At 41.2% G+C, this 20,885-nt stretch overlaps 1 protein-coding gene across 1 annotated transcript; it reads right to left on the reverse strand.

Moving 5' to 3' along the window:
- Positions 1–1,926: 1,926 nt before the first annotated feature.
- LOC132777728 (zinc-binding protein A33-like) lies at positions 1,927–15,927 on the reverse strand. The gene is made up of 6 exons (XM_060780151.2): positions 14,819–15,927; positions 9,434–9,529; positions 7,817–8,053; positions 6,864–6,886; positions 5,054–5,178; positions 1,927–3,790 (listed from the first exon to the last, which is right to left on the reverse strand). Exons 1-6 carry the CDS (start codon positions 15,248–15,250, stop codon positions 3,240–3,242), a joined length of 1,464 nt encoding a protein of 487 aa, XP_060636134.2. The 5' UTR covers positions 15,251–15,927; the 3' UTR covers positions 1,927–3,239.
- Positions 15,928–20,885: the final 4,958 nt, after the last annotated feature.

The following is a 20,885-nucleotide window of genomic DNA, read 5'->3' on the forward strand; positions in this document are numbered from 1 at the left end:
ACTCTCAAATGTCAAGATTCTATTTTCCCCAAACTCCACCAGTGTTCACATTTGGGCAGATTGAGTATTCATGTAGAGTTTGGTCCAGATCCATCACTGTTTGAGTCCACAGTGATCTCTGGGTGTAGGTGAACTACAACTCCAAAACCAAAGGACACTGCCCACCAAACCCTTCCAGTATTTTCTGTTGGTCATGGAAGAACTGTGTGCCGTGTTTGGTTCAATTCCATCATTGGTGGGGTTCAGAATGCTCTTTGATTGTAGGTGAACTATAAATCCCAGCAACCACAACTCCCAAATGACAAAATCAATATTTTGAATGAAGGCCATATATTGGGTTGTTAGGTGTCTTGTGTCCAAATTTGGTGTCAATTCGTCTAGTGGTTTTTGAGTTCTGTTAATCCCACAAACGAACATTACGTATTTATTTATATAGATGTACATTAGAAGCTCTGAAATGTAAGAAAAATCAGATTTTCTCTGTATTAGGAAGCCAAACTGACAAGACAAAAAGGATGCTGAAGGATCTGTGTCCAAGGCACAGACAAGATGGGGGTGAAGATTTGAGGAGGGAAATAAGATAGGCCTAGCATGGACAGATAGAGGTAAAAAGTAAGAATTGTGCTCTCTCCTCCCTCCTGACAGGTCAAAATAGGCCCCTTGATGGATCTGTGTAAGCTGAATCCCAGCATCTCTAACTTGCTGTAAGCTAAATGCCGAGACATGCCTCGTGCATGTAGAAAGATATAATTTGATATTTCTATGTTGCTAAAGTGACGTAGTGATGATGCTAACGTATGTAGGAGCATGTTTCGTTGTTTTCCTGCATTTGAAGATACATAAAAGGGAAGTCAACACCTTTATCCGGACTCTGGTTTACTTTTGCAAGAGATTCCTCACCAAGGTCTCAGCTGAAAATAAAACCATACTTTTCTGCCTCAACAAAGGATCACTCTTGATATTATCTCTCCTATCAGCTACAGCAGTGAAACAGTGTGCTTTCATGAAGAAGAATATGGATTCTTTACTGAGTCCACTTCCAAACCACTACACTATGCTGGCTCAGAAAGCATAACAAACCAACTTTTATATTGACCAAATAAGTTAAAAAGGTAGAAGAGGCTGCAGACTGTTGTTTTTGTCTGAACCTATCGGGAAGGACAAGATTCTGCCCTCTTCTATCCTCTCCTGCTGGCTGAAGGCATTGGAAGAATGTAAAAGCATCTGTAAAGTGGGATAGTAGAGGATTAATTGGGACCGTCCATAGATTGAGACATATGTTCTTCCGAATGAAGCTTTAAAATTTGTTTGTCTATCTATGTGTTGTGCATATATACCAGGCATGGCAAACTAAGGCCCGAGGGTCTGGCCCGGGGGGCTTCCTCATTTACCCTGTCCTCTTGACAAAAGGACACAGCATCCCACAGAAGCTGAGAGCTATCTGGAGCACTCTCAGCCACCACGTGTCTTGCCCTCCTCCCAGCATAAGACTATGCAAGCAGATCCATCCTTATGCTAGGAGGACAGCTCAAGGAACTCACGTGGTGGCTGAGAGCCCTCCGGAGCACTCTCAGCCACCGCCCATCTCACCTTCCTCCTGGCATAATGCCAAGTGGACAGCCCAAGGATTGGGGCAGTCACCACATGTCGTGTCTTCCTGCTAGCATAAGGATGGAGCAAGCAACTCTGTCCTTATACTGTGAGGACAACCTGAGGGTGACCTAGATCCTGCCCTGCCCCCTCGTGGACCCACGCTCATTCAGGGTGCAAATGGCCCCACTCCCTCTCAACCCGGCCCTCCTGATAGATACATTTGGAAGTGCTGCTGTTAAGGTATTAAGTTATCAGTACTTGGAGACAAAGTTAATAGAAGGGAATAGGCAGATAGTGTGCATCTAAAGAGAGGTCCCAGCAATATGTTGAGGGTCAATTCAGTTTATTTACATATTCAAATATCATAAAACACCAGATAGGAAAAGAGCAAATGACATTCTCAAGACCTCATTGCAAGGCAGTGTCACCTCATAACCTAAAGTCTTTAAAAACTGCAGCTGTTTCTGCCTTGAAAACACAAATTGTTACTTCATGTCTATTCCATTTTTCTTCCATAATTGCTTCCCATCCAGTTGCCATTAGATTGTTCTCTTTGTCCTTTTTTCCCGTTTTCCCCCCGGTCTTTTCACCCTTTATCTATGTATGTTTTATCTGTAACACAAGGCAGCTTATAGAAAAATGGAAACCACTAAAAATAATAAAAACTGGGTAAAAATTTTTAAAAATATTTTCTTAAAATATTAAATGATCTGAAGAATGAAAAACAATTGATAACTTATCAAAATGGTACAGCAAATTTAATATTACACAATTATAAACAATTAGTTCTCAAAAGCCTATACAATAAAGATGTTTCCAGCTGCTAATGGAATAACATCTAGGAGGAGGGAGCCGTTGGGTCTTTCTAGAAAGGGACTTTTAGAACTACTGTACTCAAAAAATTGCTGGAGAGGATGCCAAGAATCAGGAACATATATACATATGTGGTGGCAATGTAAATAATTTTTGAGGGAAAGCATTTAGTATTTAGAGGATATAATGAACATTAAAATAGAAAGAAGTCCTAGTATAGCTTTATTATCATTATATAATAATAAACAATTAAAAAAGAGGATAAAGATATGATAACAAACTTATTAACAATAGCAAGACTGCTTACAGAAAGGAATTGGAAAAGAGAAATAAATATACAAATAGAGGAGTAATATAAGGAAGTATGGAAATTGGCAATAAATGATAAGCTGACAGGTATATTAAAAGTTAAAAGAGGTATATGGAAACAAAGTGATTTTGATGATGTATGGAGAAAATTTATTGAAAAGGGATTAAAAAATAAAGAATGAAAGTTACCTCCACAAGAAGAGTTGAAATTTTGGACAGATTATATGTAAAAGCTGTGGCATTTGGGGGTGGGGGGTGGGGAAGCACAGGTGTGAGAGATACATATTATGTATAAGCATAAAAATAACAGTAGATACCAAAAGTTAAAGCATGGTAGGTTGTATTGAATAATATGTATCTGCTGTAAAATAAACAATGTATAACAAATGTATTGAACTATGATAAAATAATAAATATATATTTTTAAAAGGACTACATTACTTCAGAAACATGCCATAAATTAAGTAATTTCTCAACTGTTCCCAAATGAAATAAAGTCAAGGCTGTGTTATGCTTGGTTCCTGCTATACCCGAGGAGTCAGGAGATGCAAGGGTTCACCATTGAGTCCATTTTTGTTGACACCTGGGCTGAACATTGGGTAAAGGGTTTCCGTGAAAATGTCCAAGAAGGTGAAGATATGTTCCATGGTGTCAGCATCATAGAAGGAGACCTGTCCCCCTTCGTAATCCAGGTAGACCCCCACTTTCTGGGGCTTGGCCTTTGGAAACAGCTGTTTGGATGGAGAGTCTAAGGCCTTGTACTCATTGCCGTTCCTCAACCAGATGGCCCAAAATCCATTACTGGGCTTGACCGTCACTTTGGCTTCCTTCCTGTTGACCGATTCCTTAGCAACACCAATGTCCCAGCTGGTTTTGTCCCCCACTTTGACTTCCCAGTAATGGCGCCCTGAAGTAAACCCCTGGGCACCCAGAACGCAAACAGACTTGCTGAACCTCTCTGGCCCATCAGGGACCTCTTCCTCAGGATTGTCCTCCAGACGTACTGTGTCAAGATCCTTGGAAAGCACAAGGTTGGGGTGATTGGTGGCAGGATCCAAGGTTATAAAGCAAGGGGCTGTTGAGAAAAGAGCAACACAAGATCACCAAATAGTTGGCAATTTTTAAGTATCCTCTCTAACCCCAACTCAAAGAAAATAAAGAACACATGTGTACTAAATTGGCAATATCATTTATCCTCATCTCCAAAGGCCAATGGCTCAGTTGTGACTTTGGTCTGAATTTCAGTCTGATCTTCAATTACAAAGTGCTGGACCCTAAACCTCAATAAAGCTCTGTTAAGCTTCAAACTTTGGAATATAGTCCTGGATACATATCTGCGTCCACTGCGAAGATGTAAATCCCATGCTGAATCCCAACCATTATCTGTGTCCATTCCTTTGCTAATAATGCCAGTTACAGCATGACCCCCACGTCCACAGGACCAGTCTCGGTAATTTCATTTATCCACTCTGGCAAATGATGGGTCCTTCTCAGATTTCTAGATCAAGCCTGCAAAACCTGTGCCCTTCCAGGTATTTTGGACTTCACCTCCCAGAATCCAGCTGACCATTGAACAAGCTGACTAGGGCCTTTGGAATTCCCAAACATCTAGAGGGCCTGCTTTAGATATTTTCTAGCTCCCCTTTCCAGTGCAACTTGATAGTATTCTTGGGCCAGAAGTCCTCTCATTTCAGCAGGTTTTGCATATCCACACAAAGTCTGGGAATCTATCTCCTGTGGATACTAGGGCTAGGCGGTTTCGTTTTGTTAATTCGTAATTCGTTAAAAATTCGTTATTTTTTTATAACGAAGTGATAACGAACTATTCTGGAGCAACTTAAAAATGAAACGAATTTTTAAATTCGTTTCGTAAATGCTTCGGATTTGTTATGTATTCGTTTCGTTAATGGTTTGAGGTCGTTTCGTTATTATTTCCGCATGTCTGGGGCAAGTTTTATAGTTGTTTTTTGTTTAATTAGTGAAAAAAAATTATAATATCACACCAACAGTTAACAACAGAGGGAGAGGGAAGCTTCAGAAGTTCCCCCTGTCCCATTTGGAGGTTTTTTAGCGTATTGCGCGGTCGCGTCCGCCATTAACGAATCGATTCGTTATTGTTTCGTATTTGTTTCGTTAATCTTTCGTAATTTTTTTAACATTTACGAAAATTCGTAAATATCGAACTTTTTAAAAGAAAAATTTCGGAATTCCTTTAAATATTGAAACGCAAAAAACCCCAAAAAACGAATCGATTTTAGAAACAAATTTTTCCGTTGTTACCCAGGCCTAGTGGATACAGGAATTAAAGTATAATTTGGACAATTCCTCTAATACTTACAAGGCCTCAGAGCTGGCAGCATTTCTTTCCACACCATGTACTGAATTGGGCCCTTGAACTGGCCCAAGTTGAAACCACGAGAAACTGTGGGCAAGGTAGACCACTTTTCTTCACCGAGACAATACCTGTGAAGATAAATACATCACAGAATCTTCATGATAAGCAGATTTTTATCGGGATGTTCTCTGTCTCCATCTGGTAGTCACATCACAGAGTGCAATAATTCATGATGTTCCCTCTACCTCAACAAAAGGGGTTGGAGTTCTGGCCAGTGATGAAGCTACAAGATGGGGTTAGCTGGGAACATGGACATTTGACAATGTACACAATGACATTTTTCACCTTGCTGATTGACATTGCTCCTCAACCATGGTTCAATATTAGGAGAAAAGGGGGAAATCTGTGTGGACTGAGGGATGTTGAGACATGGATTGAGAAGGGTTCCTTAAGCCTCACCCTAGGCATCATTGTGTTCAGAGGTCCAACTTCCATACCAAAACATAGTTCATAGATTCATAGAGTTTCAGATTTCCCAAATTTCCATAATGCTTCTTGACCTCATGAAATGGCTATTGAACCAAAAAAATGGAAACTAGTCCCCATTTCAGATGTTTCCCAGAAAGTAGCCCACGTAAACACAAAATAGGAAAGAGGAGATAAACAAATAGGCTCAAAATTTCAGAGCTTTCAAAAGCGTGTGTCACGACACGCTGTTATATTGGCTTCAGTGTTTAAGTGTGTCATATGAACATAACAAGAAACGACAAAGATCTTGGGAATGTAGGTTATTATCTTGCTAATAATATACTTTTTTAAATATAAACAAGTTTTCATGGGATATATTATGTCCCCATATATTTCATTATTTCAATTTATGTATGTGCCCATGTTCTTTTGTTCTTTTTCTCAGCCATATTGTTTTGATGTTGTTTACAATTGTGATTGTTTTTATATTTTATATGATGTTTTAATTGGTTGTGTTCTATTTGTAAATTTTGGGCTTGTCTCCCCAAAAATTACAAATTTGGGGAAATGGTTGGCAGCCTGGCAGGGTATAAAAATAAAATAATAATAATAATCTATATAAATAATTATCTATATAAATAAAAATGTAATGTTTGTTTGTGGGATTAACATACCTCAAAAAACACTGGATGAAATGACACAAAATTTGGACACTACACCCCTAACAGACCAACGAGTGACCATCACTCATAACCGCCCCCCGCCCCCCACACACACACACAAAAGAGCGGAAAGGACTTAAAACCCCAAAAAGCTAAATGATGATACAGAAAAAGGGAAGGAAGTAAAGAGGGAGGGAAGGAAGGAGAGCAAGAAAGAAAGAAATAAAGAAAGAAGGGGAGAAAAAGAGAGGGAAAGAGACAAGGAAAGAGAGAAGGAAGGAAGGAAGGAAGGAAGGAAGGAAGGGAGGGAGGGAGGAAGGAAGGAAGGAAGGGAGGAAGGAAGGAAGGAAGGAAGGAAGGAGGTAGAGAAGGAAGAAAGAAGAGAAAGTGAGAGGGAAAGAAAAAGGGGGGAGGAAGGAAAGAGGTAGAGAAGGAAAGAAGGAAAGAAAAAAAGGGAGGGAAGGAAGGAAAGAGGGAGTAAAGGAAGGAGGGAAAGAAGGAGAGAAAGAGAGAGGGAAGGTTGGCTACAGCAACGCATGGTGGGTCCAGCTAGTCTTTTATTAGGAGTTGATTTAACTTTTGATTTGCTAATAAAGCTGAATTAATGTGTCATGAAATGATGCACGTATATAAATAGTGTGTGAGACCAACATGAAATGTTTGGAAAGCTCTGCTCTACTTACTTTTCTGTGAAGAATTTGATGTCCTGTGGGAAAAAGATAGCAGGAATTAGTCAAGGGTCAGCTGTTGTAAGGACAAGCATTTCTGATTCTCCATATTTTTTTCTTCCTAACTCATTGTTGTCCTCACCATAAATTGCATGGCTAAAGTGAAGAAAGTTTGGAGTAACCCAGATAATATTTCATGGATTGATGGACAGAGAACTTAGCCAAATGTTGATATTCAACCCCACCTTGAGCCAGCCTAGTGACCTCCAGATAATTGGCAGTACATCTGCACTGTAGGATTAATGCAGTTTAACATCATTTTATCTGCCATGCTCAATGCTATGGATTCTTGTGAGTTGTAGTTAGGTGAGATACCAGTACCCTTTGACATATTTATTTATTCATGTATTTACAGTTTATATATTCCGCCCTTCTCACCCCGCAGGGGACTCAGGGCGGATTACAATGTAAATATACTTGGCAAACATTCAATGCCATAGACACACAACATATATAGACAGACACACAGAGGCTGTTGCTTCGCTGTCCATTTGTGACACTGATGAAGTACTTCCTCATTCTTTGCATGCTTGCTGGATATTTTTATGACATTGTAAATTAGCCTCCCTGCATAAACCGTACTTAAATTTCCTACTTGACAGATGCAACTGTCTTTCAGGCTGCAAAGGTCACAAGCTACACAAATTGGTCGGAGGTTCACTCCGACCCAGGCTAGCTTCAAATTCATGACCTTTCGGTCAGTAGTGATCTTAATGCAGCTGATTCCCAGCCAGCTGCACTACAGTCCCTGTGCAGCTGGCTGGGAACTACAACTTCAGTGATTCCATAGCACTGAATTAATTCTACAGCATAGATGCCGTCCAAATTTCAGGATTCCTGTGAACTAACCAGCTGATGAGACATTCCGATACATTTGGAGAAACAATTTTGCTGAAATATGCTCTCACCTTCAAGAAAATTTCAGGGTCTTGGTGCTCCTCAAGCCGAGTTTGGATCTTAGCCATGTGTTCCTCTGACATGTAGATTTGCTCTTGCCCATTGCGCTGGTTCCTTTCCAGTTCGCTCACCAGAAGTTCCTCCTCGTGTCGGATTGTCCTCTTCATGGCCGCCTCCTTCTCCTGGAGCCACTGGTGAAGCTCAATGAACTGGGCTGAGAGGTGCTGCTCCAATCGGAGCCGCTGAGCCTAATATAAGAAAGATAACAGAGAAGAATGTGTGAATGCATACTTCTCTCAGCAGTGCTTGGTTTTGCTGAAGCATACCATAGCATTGAGCAGGAGGACCAAATGGTATATGCAAAAATCATATTACACAAAATGTCCAGGAATGGATTCCCTCTCTTCATACAGGAGCCTACTATCTATTTATATAAAAATTCAGAATGCGTGTGTTTGTGTTCTCGAAAAGTAGTCGGCTGATTGGTGGAGGCTCCTTCTTTGGAAGCTTTTAAACAGAGGCTGGATGGCCATCTGTCAGGGGTGATTTGAATGCAATATTCCTGCTTCTTGGCAGGGGGTTGGACTGGATAGCCCAGGAGGTCTCTTCCAACTCTTTGATTCTATGATTCTATGATTCTATGATTGACTTGAAATTTTGACACTACGTCATCGTTTGTGGTCCATCCTCCCTCAAACTTCACCAGGGATTGAGGTGCTGTTTGGGGGGCTGTTGGACCATGGATGATGGGATTTGAAGTACCTTCACTCACATTCAGAGACTACTATGACCCACACCAATGACTGATCAAGACCAAACTTGGCACAGAGCCCCCATGACCAGGTCTACATCCTGATGTAGTTTGGAGGAGGATGGACTATGGACGACGATGTTGTGTCAAAATGGGACTTGAAATACCTTCATCCACTTCCTGAGACCACTGTGACCCCCACCAATGATGGATCAGGACCAAGCTTGGCACACGGAGCCCCTATGACCCACTCTACATCCTGGTACGGTTGGGAAGAATTTGGACCATGGATGATTGCACTTGCAGTATCTTCACTAACTTATTGAGACCACTGCGACCACACCAATGACTGATCAATACCAAACTTGGCACAAAGATCTGCTCTATATCCTAATGTGGCTTGGAGGAGGATGGACCATGGATGGACACTCATTCCAACTGACATGGCATTTGAGTTCAGACAACTTCAATTTCCAGTACGCCTTGCGTTCACAGTCAATAAAGCGCAGGGGCAATCTTTGCAAGTGTGTGGTTTGAATTTAAAAACAATTGCTTCTCTCATGGGCAATTATACGTCGCATGCTCCAGAGTCAGTAAACCATCAGATCTTTATGTTTATGCAGAAAACGGACAAACCAAAAATGTAGTCAATCCACTAACTTTACAATAAAAATGATTTTTGGTTTTTAAAAACACTCTTTTTCCTTCCTTTCCTTTTATTCCACATAGACTGAATTGAATGATATGTTTTCTCGGTGAATCTTTGTTCACTACAATACTTTAATTTACTTTCACATTCATTCCATATCAGACTGAACCGCAGTGAAGCATGGCTGGGTTTAGCTAGTATTTTCTGTCAAACTAAAAAAAAACTTACTGTAATTTCTGGGATTTTCTGGGCACTCTGTTCCTGCAGTAGTCTTGCTGCTTGGACTCTTGTTTCCAGCAATGCTTGAGAAGCTGTTAAGATCTCCTGAACAGAAGAAGAGACACTTTTAAAAAACCAAAACTAACATGTATTTATTTGCAGAGCATCCAGTGTCCAATTGAGCTGCCATGGCTCAGCTCTATGGAATTCTGGAAATTGGAGTTTTACAAGGCCTTTAGCTTTCTCTGCCCGAGTGTCAGTGGTTCCCCAAACTGCAACTCACAGGATTCCATAGCACTGAGCCACGGTAGTTCAAGTGCTCTCAAACTGCAATAATTCTACAGTGCAGGTGCACCCACAGAGATGATACTGAAGTTTAAACATCCATTTATGTTTTGATATACACTTATACACATAGCCTTGAAAGGGTCTTTGAGTGAAATTTGCAAATGCTAAGCAAGGGGCTTTGAATGAAATTAACAGCAAAAGAGAAATATACCCTTTCTCTGTAGAAAAAAAGCAACACGGAAGAAAATGTTTTAAAGAAACAAAATGTGACATGTAAATGTCATACAAAGTTCAAACTGACATAGGAAGTTGTGTTGTGGTTAAGCCAAAGGTTGTGGTTAAGTGCAGAGTCTGCAGGTACAATAAGGTACTTTCCATCAAAAGGTCAAGGGAGGGGGGCTGGAAAGAGAGTACTTTCCATGACCTATCACTTGAGTACAAAGGTCAGCAGAAACAGAGGAGGGGGCGGCAGTCACTTGAAGGATAGCATCTGCGCATGCTGCCAGGCTATTCGTCTTCTTCATGAAGAAACTAAAATAAATCTTGTCTTTTGATCTTTTTTGGGGACTGTCTCCTTCCTTACGTGCTCCCTTGATGTGGACCTAAGAAGACCCAATTTAGGGTCTCTAACAGCCTGAATTTTGTACATCGGTTTAAATCATGTATGAAATAACATTTGTGCAATTGAACCAGCAGAAAACAGGCGCTACACAATTTCAGAGCTTGGAGTATTTCAGATGTTGGTATTCAGGGGAAAGGGTTGCACTATCCGAAAATAATAATAATAATAATAATAATAATAATTGTTTATTTATTTATTTATACCCTGCCACCATCTCCCCAAAGGACCCGGAGCAGCTTACATGAGGCCAAGCCCAACAACATATCAATAAAAACAACAAGCAATTATTGTTGTTGTTGTTGATCTACCTTTCTTCAAATAAAGGGACCCAAAGTAGAAAGCAAAGTATTTCAAAACTATACAAAAAACTTCAAAAAAAGTAGAAATATAAACATTATTTTAAGGCAACTAAATCATTTTTAAAGATAAGTAGTTAAACATTAAAAACATTAACCTTCATTAAAGGACAATACCAAGCATAACATAGCACATCACATCATTGAAAGCCATTCAGTTTAAGTTCTTAAAAGTTTGGTTGCACAAAAATTTTATTTTTTAATTTTTAAATTACAAAAAAAAATATACAAAAATTTGAGGGTTAAATGGATACAATGACTCAGCAGTTCTATATAAGCAGGTGTGCCTGTAGCTTAGTAGCAGTCAGTCTGAGGTGAACCTCAATGGGAGAAAGGTCTCAGTCTGTGAGGTAGCCCTTAGTCTGTGAGGAGGCCTGATGTAGGCAAGCTTTGGTGAAAGAAACCCCAGGTTAACGGCCTAGTGTGTAGAGCCTCGTGTGTAAAGCTCCAGGATTAAGGCTGCTGTGTGTAAAATGCTACTATGTGAAACTCCAGTATCAGTTTGTTGTGAGAGGGGGCTCTGTGAGAGCAAAGCTATTTATATGCATAAGAAGCCCAGCATGGATGCAGATAAGTATAAAGAACTTTATTTGTGCTATAAAAACCTTGTTCTTGTAAATAGTCCAACCATATTATTTTACTACAAAGAAAAGCCTCCTATGAAAGAGATAACATTGGTCTGTGTATTATTGTTCTTTTTATCACTTTGGGTTACTGGTGCTGGGTCACGCTGCTGCTGATAAGTTACTCTGCTGTACATTTATGACACAGGTCTTTTGCTGATAAGCCCGTTCGTCCAACAGCAATCACCAAATGGAAGTTCAAACTAAAACTTAGACTAAAACACAGATCAGATTCACTAACATGGGGGGCATCAGCCAGCACTGGGGAAAAATGCAAAATCAAGAGTGGCATGATTTATTTTAGCTTTCAGGTGAATAAGATCCCAGTTGCATTGACACAGAAGATAAAGCCTATAACAAGTATACAAAGGGATCTTGCAGCATCTTGAAGACTAAAAAGGGGGAATTACAAAGTGATACGTCACCCTCTGGTGGTGTATTGTAGTAGTGCAATTGATGCTGATCAAAGAGTTTCTCTCATACCAAGACTAGCCACACGAAGGTCCCACTTTGCCCAATATCTGATTTCCCATAGTAAAGGTTTTCCCCTGACATTAAGTCCAGTTGTGTCCGACTCTGGGGGTTGGTGCTCATTTCCATTTCTAGGCTGAAGAGCCGGTGTTGTCCATAGACACCTCCAAGGTCATGTGGCTGGCATGACTGCATGGAGCGCAGTTACCTTCCTACCAGAGCGGTACCTATTGATCTACTCACATTTGCATGTTTTCGAACTGCTAGGTTGGCAGAAGCTAGGGTTAACAGTGGGAGCTCACCCTTCTCCCCAGATTTGAACCTACGACCTTTTGGTAAGCAAGCAGAGGCAGCCCTAGGTAATTTTCAACAGTATTTTGGCACCACCACCCCCCCCCCAACCAATCACTGATAAATATTTTCTGTTCGTCGTGGGAGTTCTGTGTGCCATATTTGGTTCAATTCCATCATTGGTGGAGTTCAGAATGCTCTTTGACTGTAGATGAACTATACATCCCAGTAACTACAACTTGCATATGTCAAGGTCTATTTTCCCCCAAGAGTGCCTCAAGAGTGCCCCTGGGCAAAATCAACTATACTGCAAATGCTTACTTTGCGTAATGGGTTGAGCCGCCCCTGGAAGCAAGTTCAGCAGCTCAGTGGTTTAACCTGCTGCGCCACCGAGGTTTCCCATAATGACTAATTAATTCTTTGAGGATGCTAAAACTTGGAAACCATGACAATATGGCTTTCTGTTTTGGCATGATGATTTTCTGCACTTTCACGGCTCATTCTGAGTCTGACTATGGTGATATCTCCATCATGGTTGGTCAGGACCAAAACTACAGTTTGGCAGAATGAGACACCTTCCTATGTCAGCTCCCTGGTGGCTCCTCCAGACTTCCTAGTGATTCTTTTCTGCTGAAGACAGAGCAGTATATATGTCGTGAGTCTTTTTCACTAGTCTACTGTTTCAAATTTCATGGAGGATATTATATCCCACTGCTGGCATTCAAAGGGTTAAAGTCAACAGCCAGTCAAATCAGCTTCTGGACTTGGATTGGGAAGAGGACTTCATCTTATCCTTCCTTTGAGAAACATCTCAAGTTTACTGGTACTTAGGAACTTCCATGTCAGAGGGTTCAGAGAAGCTCTCTTGGGCTTTCTATTTTCCCATTTTAGAGGAACTAGTCCCAGATGTAGAGCAGCATTTCTCAACCTGGGGGTCAGGACCCCTGGGGGGTCATGAGGGGGTGTCAGCAGGGTCGCCAAAGACCATCGGAAAACACGGTATTTTCTGTTGGTCATGGGAGTTCTGTGTGGGAAGTTTGGGCCAATTCTATCATTGGTGGAGTTCGGAATGCTCTTTGATTGTAGGTAAACTACAAATCCCAGCAACTACAATTGCCAAATGTCAAGGTCTATTTTCACCAAACTCTACCAATGTTCACATTTGGGCATATTGAGTATTCATGCCAAGTTTGGTCCAGATCTATCACCTACATCTCTAGATATAGGTGAACTACAACTCTAAGACTTAAGGTCAATGCCCACCAAAGCCTTCCAGTATTTTCTGTTGGTTGTAAGAGTTCTGTGTGCCAGGTTTGGCCCAATTCCATCGCTGGTGGATTTTTGAATGCTCTTTGATTGTAGGTGAACTATAAATCCCAGTAACTACAATTCCCAAATGACAAAATCAATCCCTCTCAATCCCACTAGTATTCAAATTTGGGCATCTCGGGTATTTGTGCCAAATTTGGTCCAGCGAATGAAAATACATCCTGCATATCAGATATTTACATTATAATTCATAACAGTAGCAAAACTACAGTTATGAAGTAGCAACTAAAATAATTTTATGGTTGCGGGTCACCACAATATGAGGAACTGTATTAAGAGATTGTGGCATTGGGAAGGTTGAGAAACACTGATCTAGAGCTTTAGTGCCATAGATAACTCCTTTAAAGTATGGAATAAAGTCATTGTGTGACTTGGCACAAGGCTTCCCAGCTGCCACTACTTGGGGTGAGAATTTAAGTAGCCCTGGGTATATTTCTTCTTTGTGGGGTCACCATATACTACTTTTAAAAGCTCCCTAAAATATATGGTCTTCACATTACAGAGCAATTTTATTTATTTATTTCATATCAAAAGCATTGCATACATTAATATAAAGCTGATAAAAATAGAAGGCATGCAGGCGGCGAAATATCTTTTGATCAAAAATGGGCAACAGCAATGGCATTGTCTGTAGCCTCCAACAATTCTTCCTCTGTACATGAGGCAGGGCATAGTGGATAAGCGTACAGATGTGGAGTTTTCTGTTCTGCTCCACAGTCACACAAGGTGTGGGGTTCTTTTAGGTAGTGCCATTTTTCCATACATTTGTGAGAAGTTGCTTTCAATATTCCTTTCACATACACCTGAATCAATTTTCTCTCAATTGCGTAGGGTGACTCCACAATCAAATATTATTTATGATGCCTTGAGTAACCCTGAATATGCTTTTCCTCTGTGAAGTTTTCCAATCCCACTTTCAAAAGGCCCCCAAAACATGTCACCTTCATACTACAGAGCTTGTGTGTGCGTGTGTCAGGAGCGACCTGAGAAACTGCAAGTCGCTTCTGGTGTGAGAGAATTGGCCGTCTGCAAGGACATTTCCCAGAGGATGCCCAGATGTTTTGACATTTTACCATCCTTGTGGGAGGGTTCTCTCATGTCCCTGCATGGGGAGCTGGAGTTGACAGAGGGAGCTCATCCAGGCTCTCTCCGGATTTGAACCTCCAACCTGTTGCTCTTCAGTCCTGCCGGCACAAGGACTCTGAACACTACAGAACTAATAATTCCATACATTTGTGAAAGGTTGCCTTCAGCGTTCCTTTCATCTACACCTAAACCAATTCCCCATCAATTTCATGGGATGACTCCAAGGTCTTGTATGACTAATATTAGGCAGGTGGCATACTTATATGTAGGATGATACCTGCTTTGGGTTGCCCACCCAATTCAGACCTTCACGGTGCCTCCTACTGACCTTGTAGTGCTCCACAGCTTCCTCTAAAGGGAGACACGGATGTCCCCAATGCTCCAGTTGCAATGACCTCACAAGACAACCGTCGTCGATGCAGAAGAGTTTGTCCCCCTGCAGCTCCTCATCGTTCTGCTCCGTTTCGGCATCCTCATCACTAGCATGAGCAGAGAGAGACTCCATAGCCTTCCTTGCCAGCTGCCCCAGCACCCGGTTGGCTGTGAATTTGCCATCTGGGATCTCACGCCGGCACTCTGGGCAAGTGGGAAGTGGCACGTCTGCTCCACCATTGAAGGGTATCTCTGCCCAGAAGCGAGTAATGCAAGCTTGGCAATAATTGTGCCCACATTCCAGCATGACAGGATCCAGAAAGAGCTCCAAGCAGATGGAACAACGCAGGTCTTCTGCAAAATCCTCCACTCCGGTTGGGACAGCCATGACAGTGCAGAGTGCCACCAGGCAGATCACAAAGAACTTCAAGACTTCTCACCAACCCTGGCTATACTCCTCTCCTCCCCTTTCTGTTTTGCAGTTGTTTCCTCTGGGTATCCAAAACACTTCTTCACTATCTGGTTTTCCCAAATATTATCCCCACTTTTTTATTTTGTCCACGTTCCTATCTCCAGGAAAAAAAGACAAATGTTCTCTCAAAGTGTTTTACTCCAAATGTCTTCCTCGTCTCTTTCTTCCTTCCAATTTCTTTGATCCTTTTCCAAGTTGCCTTGTGAAATGCATGCACTCTTTGGATTAAATAGTCTTCTGCTATAAGACTCCTCACTTCCCTCCTTCCTGCTCAGCTAGGTTTCTTCACAGTATTTTCTATGCGTTTCTCAATCCAATATCCCCTTCTCTGTCTTCTAAAACGAGCCCTGCCCAGACGCTACAAGTCTCAACACAGCTTCTGAAGAATTCTTCAGATAACAGCTGCTTTTAAAGGGGTATGCAAACTGAACAGCAGTGCATGACCCATCTTTGTCTTTTATTCAATGCCTCTCCAAAATCTTTCTCTTTACCTTTTGAAGCCCCACCTTTCCGCTCTTTGGTCTGCTCCAGATGACTCACCCAGATCTACCAGGAATGCAGTATCTGACGCATCCAGCTGCCCAAGTATTTCTAAACTTGAAGTGGTCAATTCTGGGGTTTCCAGAAGCCAAAAAGTAATTAGGCAGAGTTCCTATATCCTTTTTCACAATTGTGGGAGTTGAATGCAAAACACCTGGAGAGCCGAAGTTTGCCCCTACCTGGGTTAGTGTCTTAAAAGTTGTCCCGTGCACACAGAGACGGCCCTAGTTAATTTTCAATGGTAAGCAAACCGTATTTTGGCACACCACCCCCATGCAACCAATCACTGATACATATTTTCTGTTCATCGTGGGAGTTCTGTGTGCCATATTTGGTTCAATTCCATCATTGGTGGAGTTCAGAATGCTCTTTGATTGTAAGTGAACTATACATCCCAGTAACTACAACTTGCATATGTCAAGGTCTATTTTCCCCCAAGAGCACCTCAAGAGCGGGCAAAATCAACTATACTGCAAATGCTTACTTTACGTAAAGGGTTGAGCCGCCCCTCCGTGCACATTTAATTCCTTTTGCTTCCTCACACAATGCAATTCAAGATCAAACACAGGAACAGCCAGGAGTCTCCAGTGGCGCAATAAGTTAAACCCTTGTGCTGGCAGGACTGAAGACCGACAGCAACTACAACTCCCAAATGTCAAGGTCTATTTTCCCCAAACTCCACCAGTGTTCACATTTTGGCATCTTGAGTATTTCTGCTAAGTTTGCCCAGATCCATCATTGTTTGAGTCCACAGTGCTCTCTGGATGTAGGTGAACTACAACTCCAAAACTCAAGGTCAATGTCCACCAAAACCTTCCAGTATTTTCTATTGGTTATGGGAGTTGTGTGTGTTAAGTTTGGTTCAATTTCATCATTGGTGGAGTTCGGAATGCTCACTGATTGTAGGTGAACTATAAACCCCAGTAACTACAACTCCCAAATTACAAAATCAACCCCCCCCCCCCCCAAAACCCCACAAGTATTCAAATTTGGGTGTATTTGTGCCAAATTTGATCTGGTGAATGAAAATACATCCTGCATATCAGGTATTTACATGATGGTTCATAACAGTAGCAAAATTGCAGTTGTGAAGTAGCAATGAAAATAATGTTATGGTTGGGGGTCACCACAACATGAGGAAGTGTATTAAGGGGTCACAGCATTAGGAAGGTTGAGAAACACTGATGTAGACTCACTGTCCAAGCTTTTCCATTCTAGTCTTCCCTTCCCCAAAGCATCAAATAAGGAAAGGCTTCCATTAACAGGGACAGTCTAGAAACATTTTGCAGAATATCCTCAGAAGCACCTTTGCAGGGAAGGACATGATCACTTTCAGACAAGGAAGAAAAGCATTCTTGTTCTTAATATGCTTGTTCGAAGTCATTAGTCATGGCTCTCTCTTTAAAAAGGGAAGTTCCCTGCCAATAAGTTAAATGTCACCTGCTCCATCTCTCTCTCTCTTTCTCTCAATGAGCTTATTCATATATATATATATATATATATGAATGAGCTCATTGCCCAGCCTCTCTGCTTTTGCAAATTTTCAAGGGTTTCATTCCTCCCTCCTGACCTCTCTAGGCATAAATGTGGTTTTTTGAAGAGGTGATTCATTATTGCAGGAAGTGGAGCAAGATGTTTCATGGTCCACTGCTAAAGAATGGTGCAAGTTGTCATTTTACAAGGTCTTTAACCATCTCTGCACAAGAATTCTGGTGCCTCATAATTACATTGTATTAGGCCATTGCATAAGTGGTGTCAAACTGCATTAATTCTACGGTGTGGATGCATCCCCGGATACTTGCACCCATACAACATCCAAGCACAGTCAAAATGGCAAAAATTATTAAAAGAGAAGGAACGGATGAACTAGAGAGGTTGCAGCAGTTTGCTATCTGTGCTTATTGGGAAGGGCAGGATTTCACGCTCTATTCTGTTGAGTGCATATTGCTTTTGCCACAACAGACATTAGCAAAGACAAAGAGGGAAAATGGGTGGGGGAGACCACCTAAAAAAAATGGTAAGGCAGGAGATAATAATAATAATAATAATAATAATAATAATAATACCCTTTATTTATATTCCACTTTATCTCAGAGCTGATTACAGTACACACATAAGGCAAACATTCAATGGCTTTTTCACAACCCTGAACAAAACAAAATACAATACACAGACAAAGATAAAAACCTTCCCCTTTTTCTTCTTCAGCGTTTGGAGGTAATGTTCAACTCTGGTCATGCGGATGTGCTCTTCTTCCATTTTTACATGCGAAGTATGGTGGAGGCTCCTTCTTTGGAAGCTTTTAAACAGAGGCTGGATGGCCATCTGTCAGGGGTGATTTGAATGCAATATTCCTGCTTCTTGGCAGGGGGTTGGACTGGATGGCCCATGAGGTCTCTTCCAACTCTTTGATTCTATGGTTCTATGAAGGAGCCTGTTGTCTGCAGACATCTCCAATCAGTTGTGGGCATGTCTACATGGGGCACCTCTTTTTACTTTACTGTCAAGATGGTACCTATTGATCTACTCGCATTGCATGCTTTTGAACTGCTAGGTTGGCAGAAGGTAGGGCTAACAGTGGGAGCTCATCCTGACTCACAGCTTCGAACCGCCAACCTTCCAGTCAGCAGATTTCCTGCAGCTAACGGTTCAACTTGCTGTGCTACAGATTAATTTGAAGCTTTTCAAAACAGGAATAGTTGATATGTTTATTACAGTTAATGCTACAATAGGCTCCCCACTTTCATAGGGGTTAGGGACGCAGGATCCCAGCAAAAAACTGGGAAACCACTAATAGTAAACTGATTTTTTTAAACCAGAGACAACAGCAATCTGGGAATCTTTACATCCACAGTGCAACTCCATTGTCACCTTTTGAGGAATGTTGGATATAAAGTGGAAGAGAAAAAGTTAAACTCTAGACAAATCGACAAAAGGAGAGCAGAAAACCCTCTTTTCAAACCAATGTATGTATATATGTTTGTGTGTTGTTAGTTTAGTTAGAGTAGAGATGTAGTTATGTTTAGTTAGAGTAGAGATGTAGTTTGGTGAGAGAAATTGTGTAGTTATGTACGTAAATGTTAAGAGATGTTGTTCTAATGTTGTTCTACATGTATAGGCAATGTTGTTTCTTTTATTTATGCTAGCAGTTCAAACACATGCAATGCAAGTAGAGCAATAGGTAAGGTAAAAGGCACCCATGCAGCCATGCCGGCAACATGACCAGGAGGTGTCTACAGACAACAGGCTCCTTGGCATGGAAATGGAACAAGAGTACCTCCCCATGGCCAGAATTGAGCACTGCCTCCAGATGCCAAAGATGAAAAAGGAAAACCGTTGCCTTTGTTTGTGTATTGTGTGTCATTGTTGTCCGTTGCATAAAAAGAAATGAATGTTTGCCTATATATGTGTATACTGTAATCCACTCTGAGTCCCCCTCGGGGAGATAGAGCAGCATATAAACAAAGTGTATTATTATTATTTTACTGACACAAAAACACAATATGTCACAGCAAACGAGATCTATATGCTGGATTTCATATCACAAAATCCCAAGTCGAACACCTCCCAAGTGTCCAGGACTGTGTGATGTATTTTCGAATGATGCGTGCAGATTCAAGTAAGGTGGCCTTTTGCAGTTGACAGATCGTGATTTTGTCAATGTTTATTGTTTCCAAATGCCGGCTGAGATCTTTTGGCATGGTACCTAGTGTGCCGATGACCACTGGGACCACCTGTACAGGCACCTTTGCAGTCAGTTTTGAGGTCCTGATAATGGCTAAGTTTTTCCTGTTGTTTTTCCTCAGTGCGACTGTCACTTGGTATTATTATCAGTATATTATTATTATTATTATTATTATTATTATCCTGCTTAAAATTCAAAATAAAACAGATCCCTAAAGAAACCATACTAATTGGATTTCAAATGCATTTTATTTATAATGTTTTTATTGTATTTTTAACCAGACACAGTACTATTTAATTCTTTTTAATTTTTGAATTCACTTTGCTTTTGGTTGATCAAAATGTGTGATTGTTAACCACCTTGACTCGCCTGGGTATAAAGTAAATCATTATCATCATCAAATCTGCAAACAATCTAATCCAGAAAAGTGAAATGCAGAGGACCATCTTCAAACAAGACCCTCGGTGGCTTCAAATCTCCGAGGATTGAGACGCCAAGAATTTTTGATCCCCTACCCCACTTTCTGGAAGGAGAAAATGGAATGCCATGCATTGGAATGGTGTCAGGTTATCCATCCATCTCTGATTTATCTTTCAGTTTAGTAAAAAGAGAGAAATACCATCCTACCAGGCTGCATAATATCCATTTCATCGCTTGTGCAATTCTGGCACACCCGAACTGTAGTTGAGCAAGCAGAGACTTTATGATGAGATGCAGCCATCTATAAAGTGGAGCAGATCAACATCTAAAAGCAGATCAACTCAAAGATTATCAAATGGGTTTGCAAGTCTTGTGCCCAAGCAGTCATCCACTGGTGTGTAATGAATGAGTCAGTAAGAAATGGCAGGATATTCTTTGTGGGATGCTGCTTTTTCTATTGCTTTTGCGATGAGTCCACTCTTCATTATTTAAGCTCCTCTTGCAAGGGTTTGGGAGAACACAAAATCTACACAAAATCTCAGATTTTAGCTGTTAGTGAATGGCAGTATTTCAAAAATGTGAAAACTACACATATATATCAGAATAGTAAAGTAAAGGTTTCCCCTTGACATTAAGTCTAATCCTGTCTGAAGAGCCGGTGTTCTCCGTAGAACCTCCAAGGTCATGTGGCCAGCATGACTGCATGAAGTGCCATTACCTCTCCCACCGAAGCTGTACCTACTGATTTACTCACATTTGCATGTTTTCGAACTGCTAGGTTGGCAGAAGCTGGGCCTGACAGTGGGAACTCACCCCTCTCCCTGGATTTGAACCACCGACCTAACAGTCAGCACGTTCAACAACTGGGTTTAACCTGCTGTGCCACTGGGGACTCATATATCAGAA

The sequence above is a fragment of the Anolis sagrei genome, chromosome 6, assembly GCF_037176765.1.
Source record: "Anolis sagrei isolate rAnoSag1 chromosome 6, rAnoSag1.mat, whole genome shotgun sequence".
In the NCBI taxonomy this organism is placed as follows: domain Eukaryota; kingdom Metazoa; phylum Chordata; class Lepidosauria; order Squamata; family Dactyloidae; genus Anolis; species Anolis sagrei.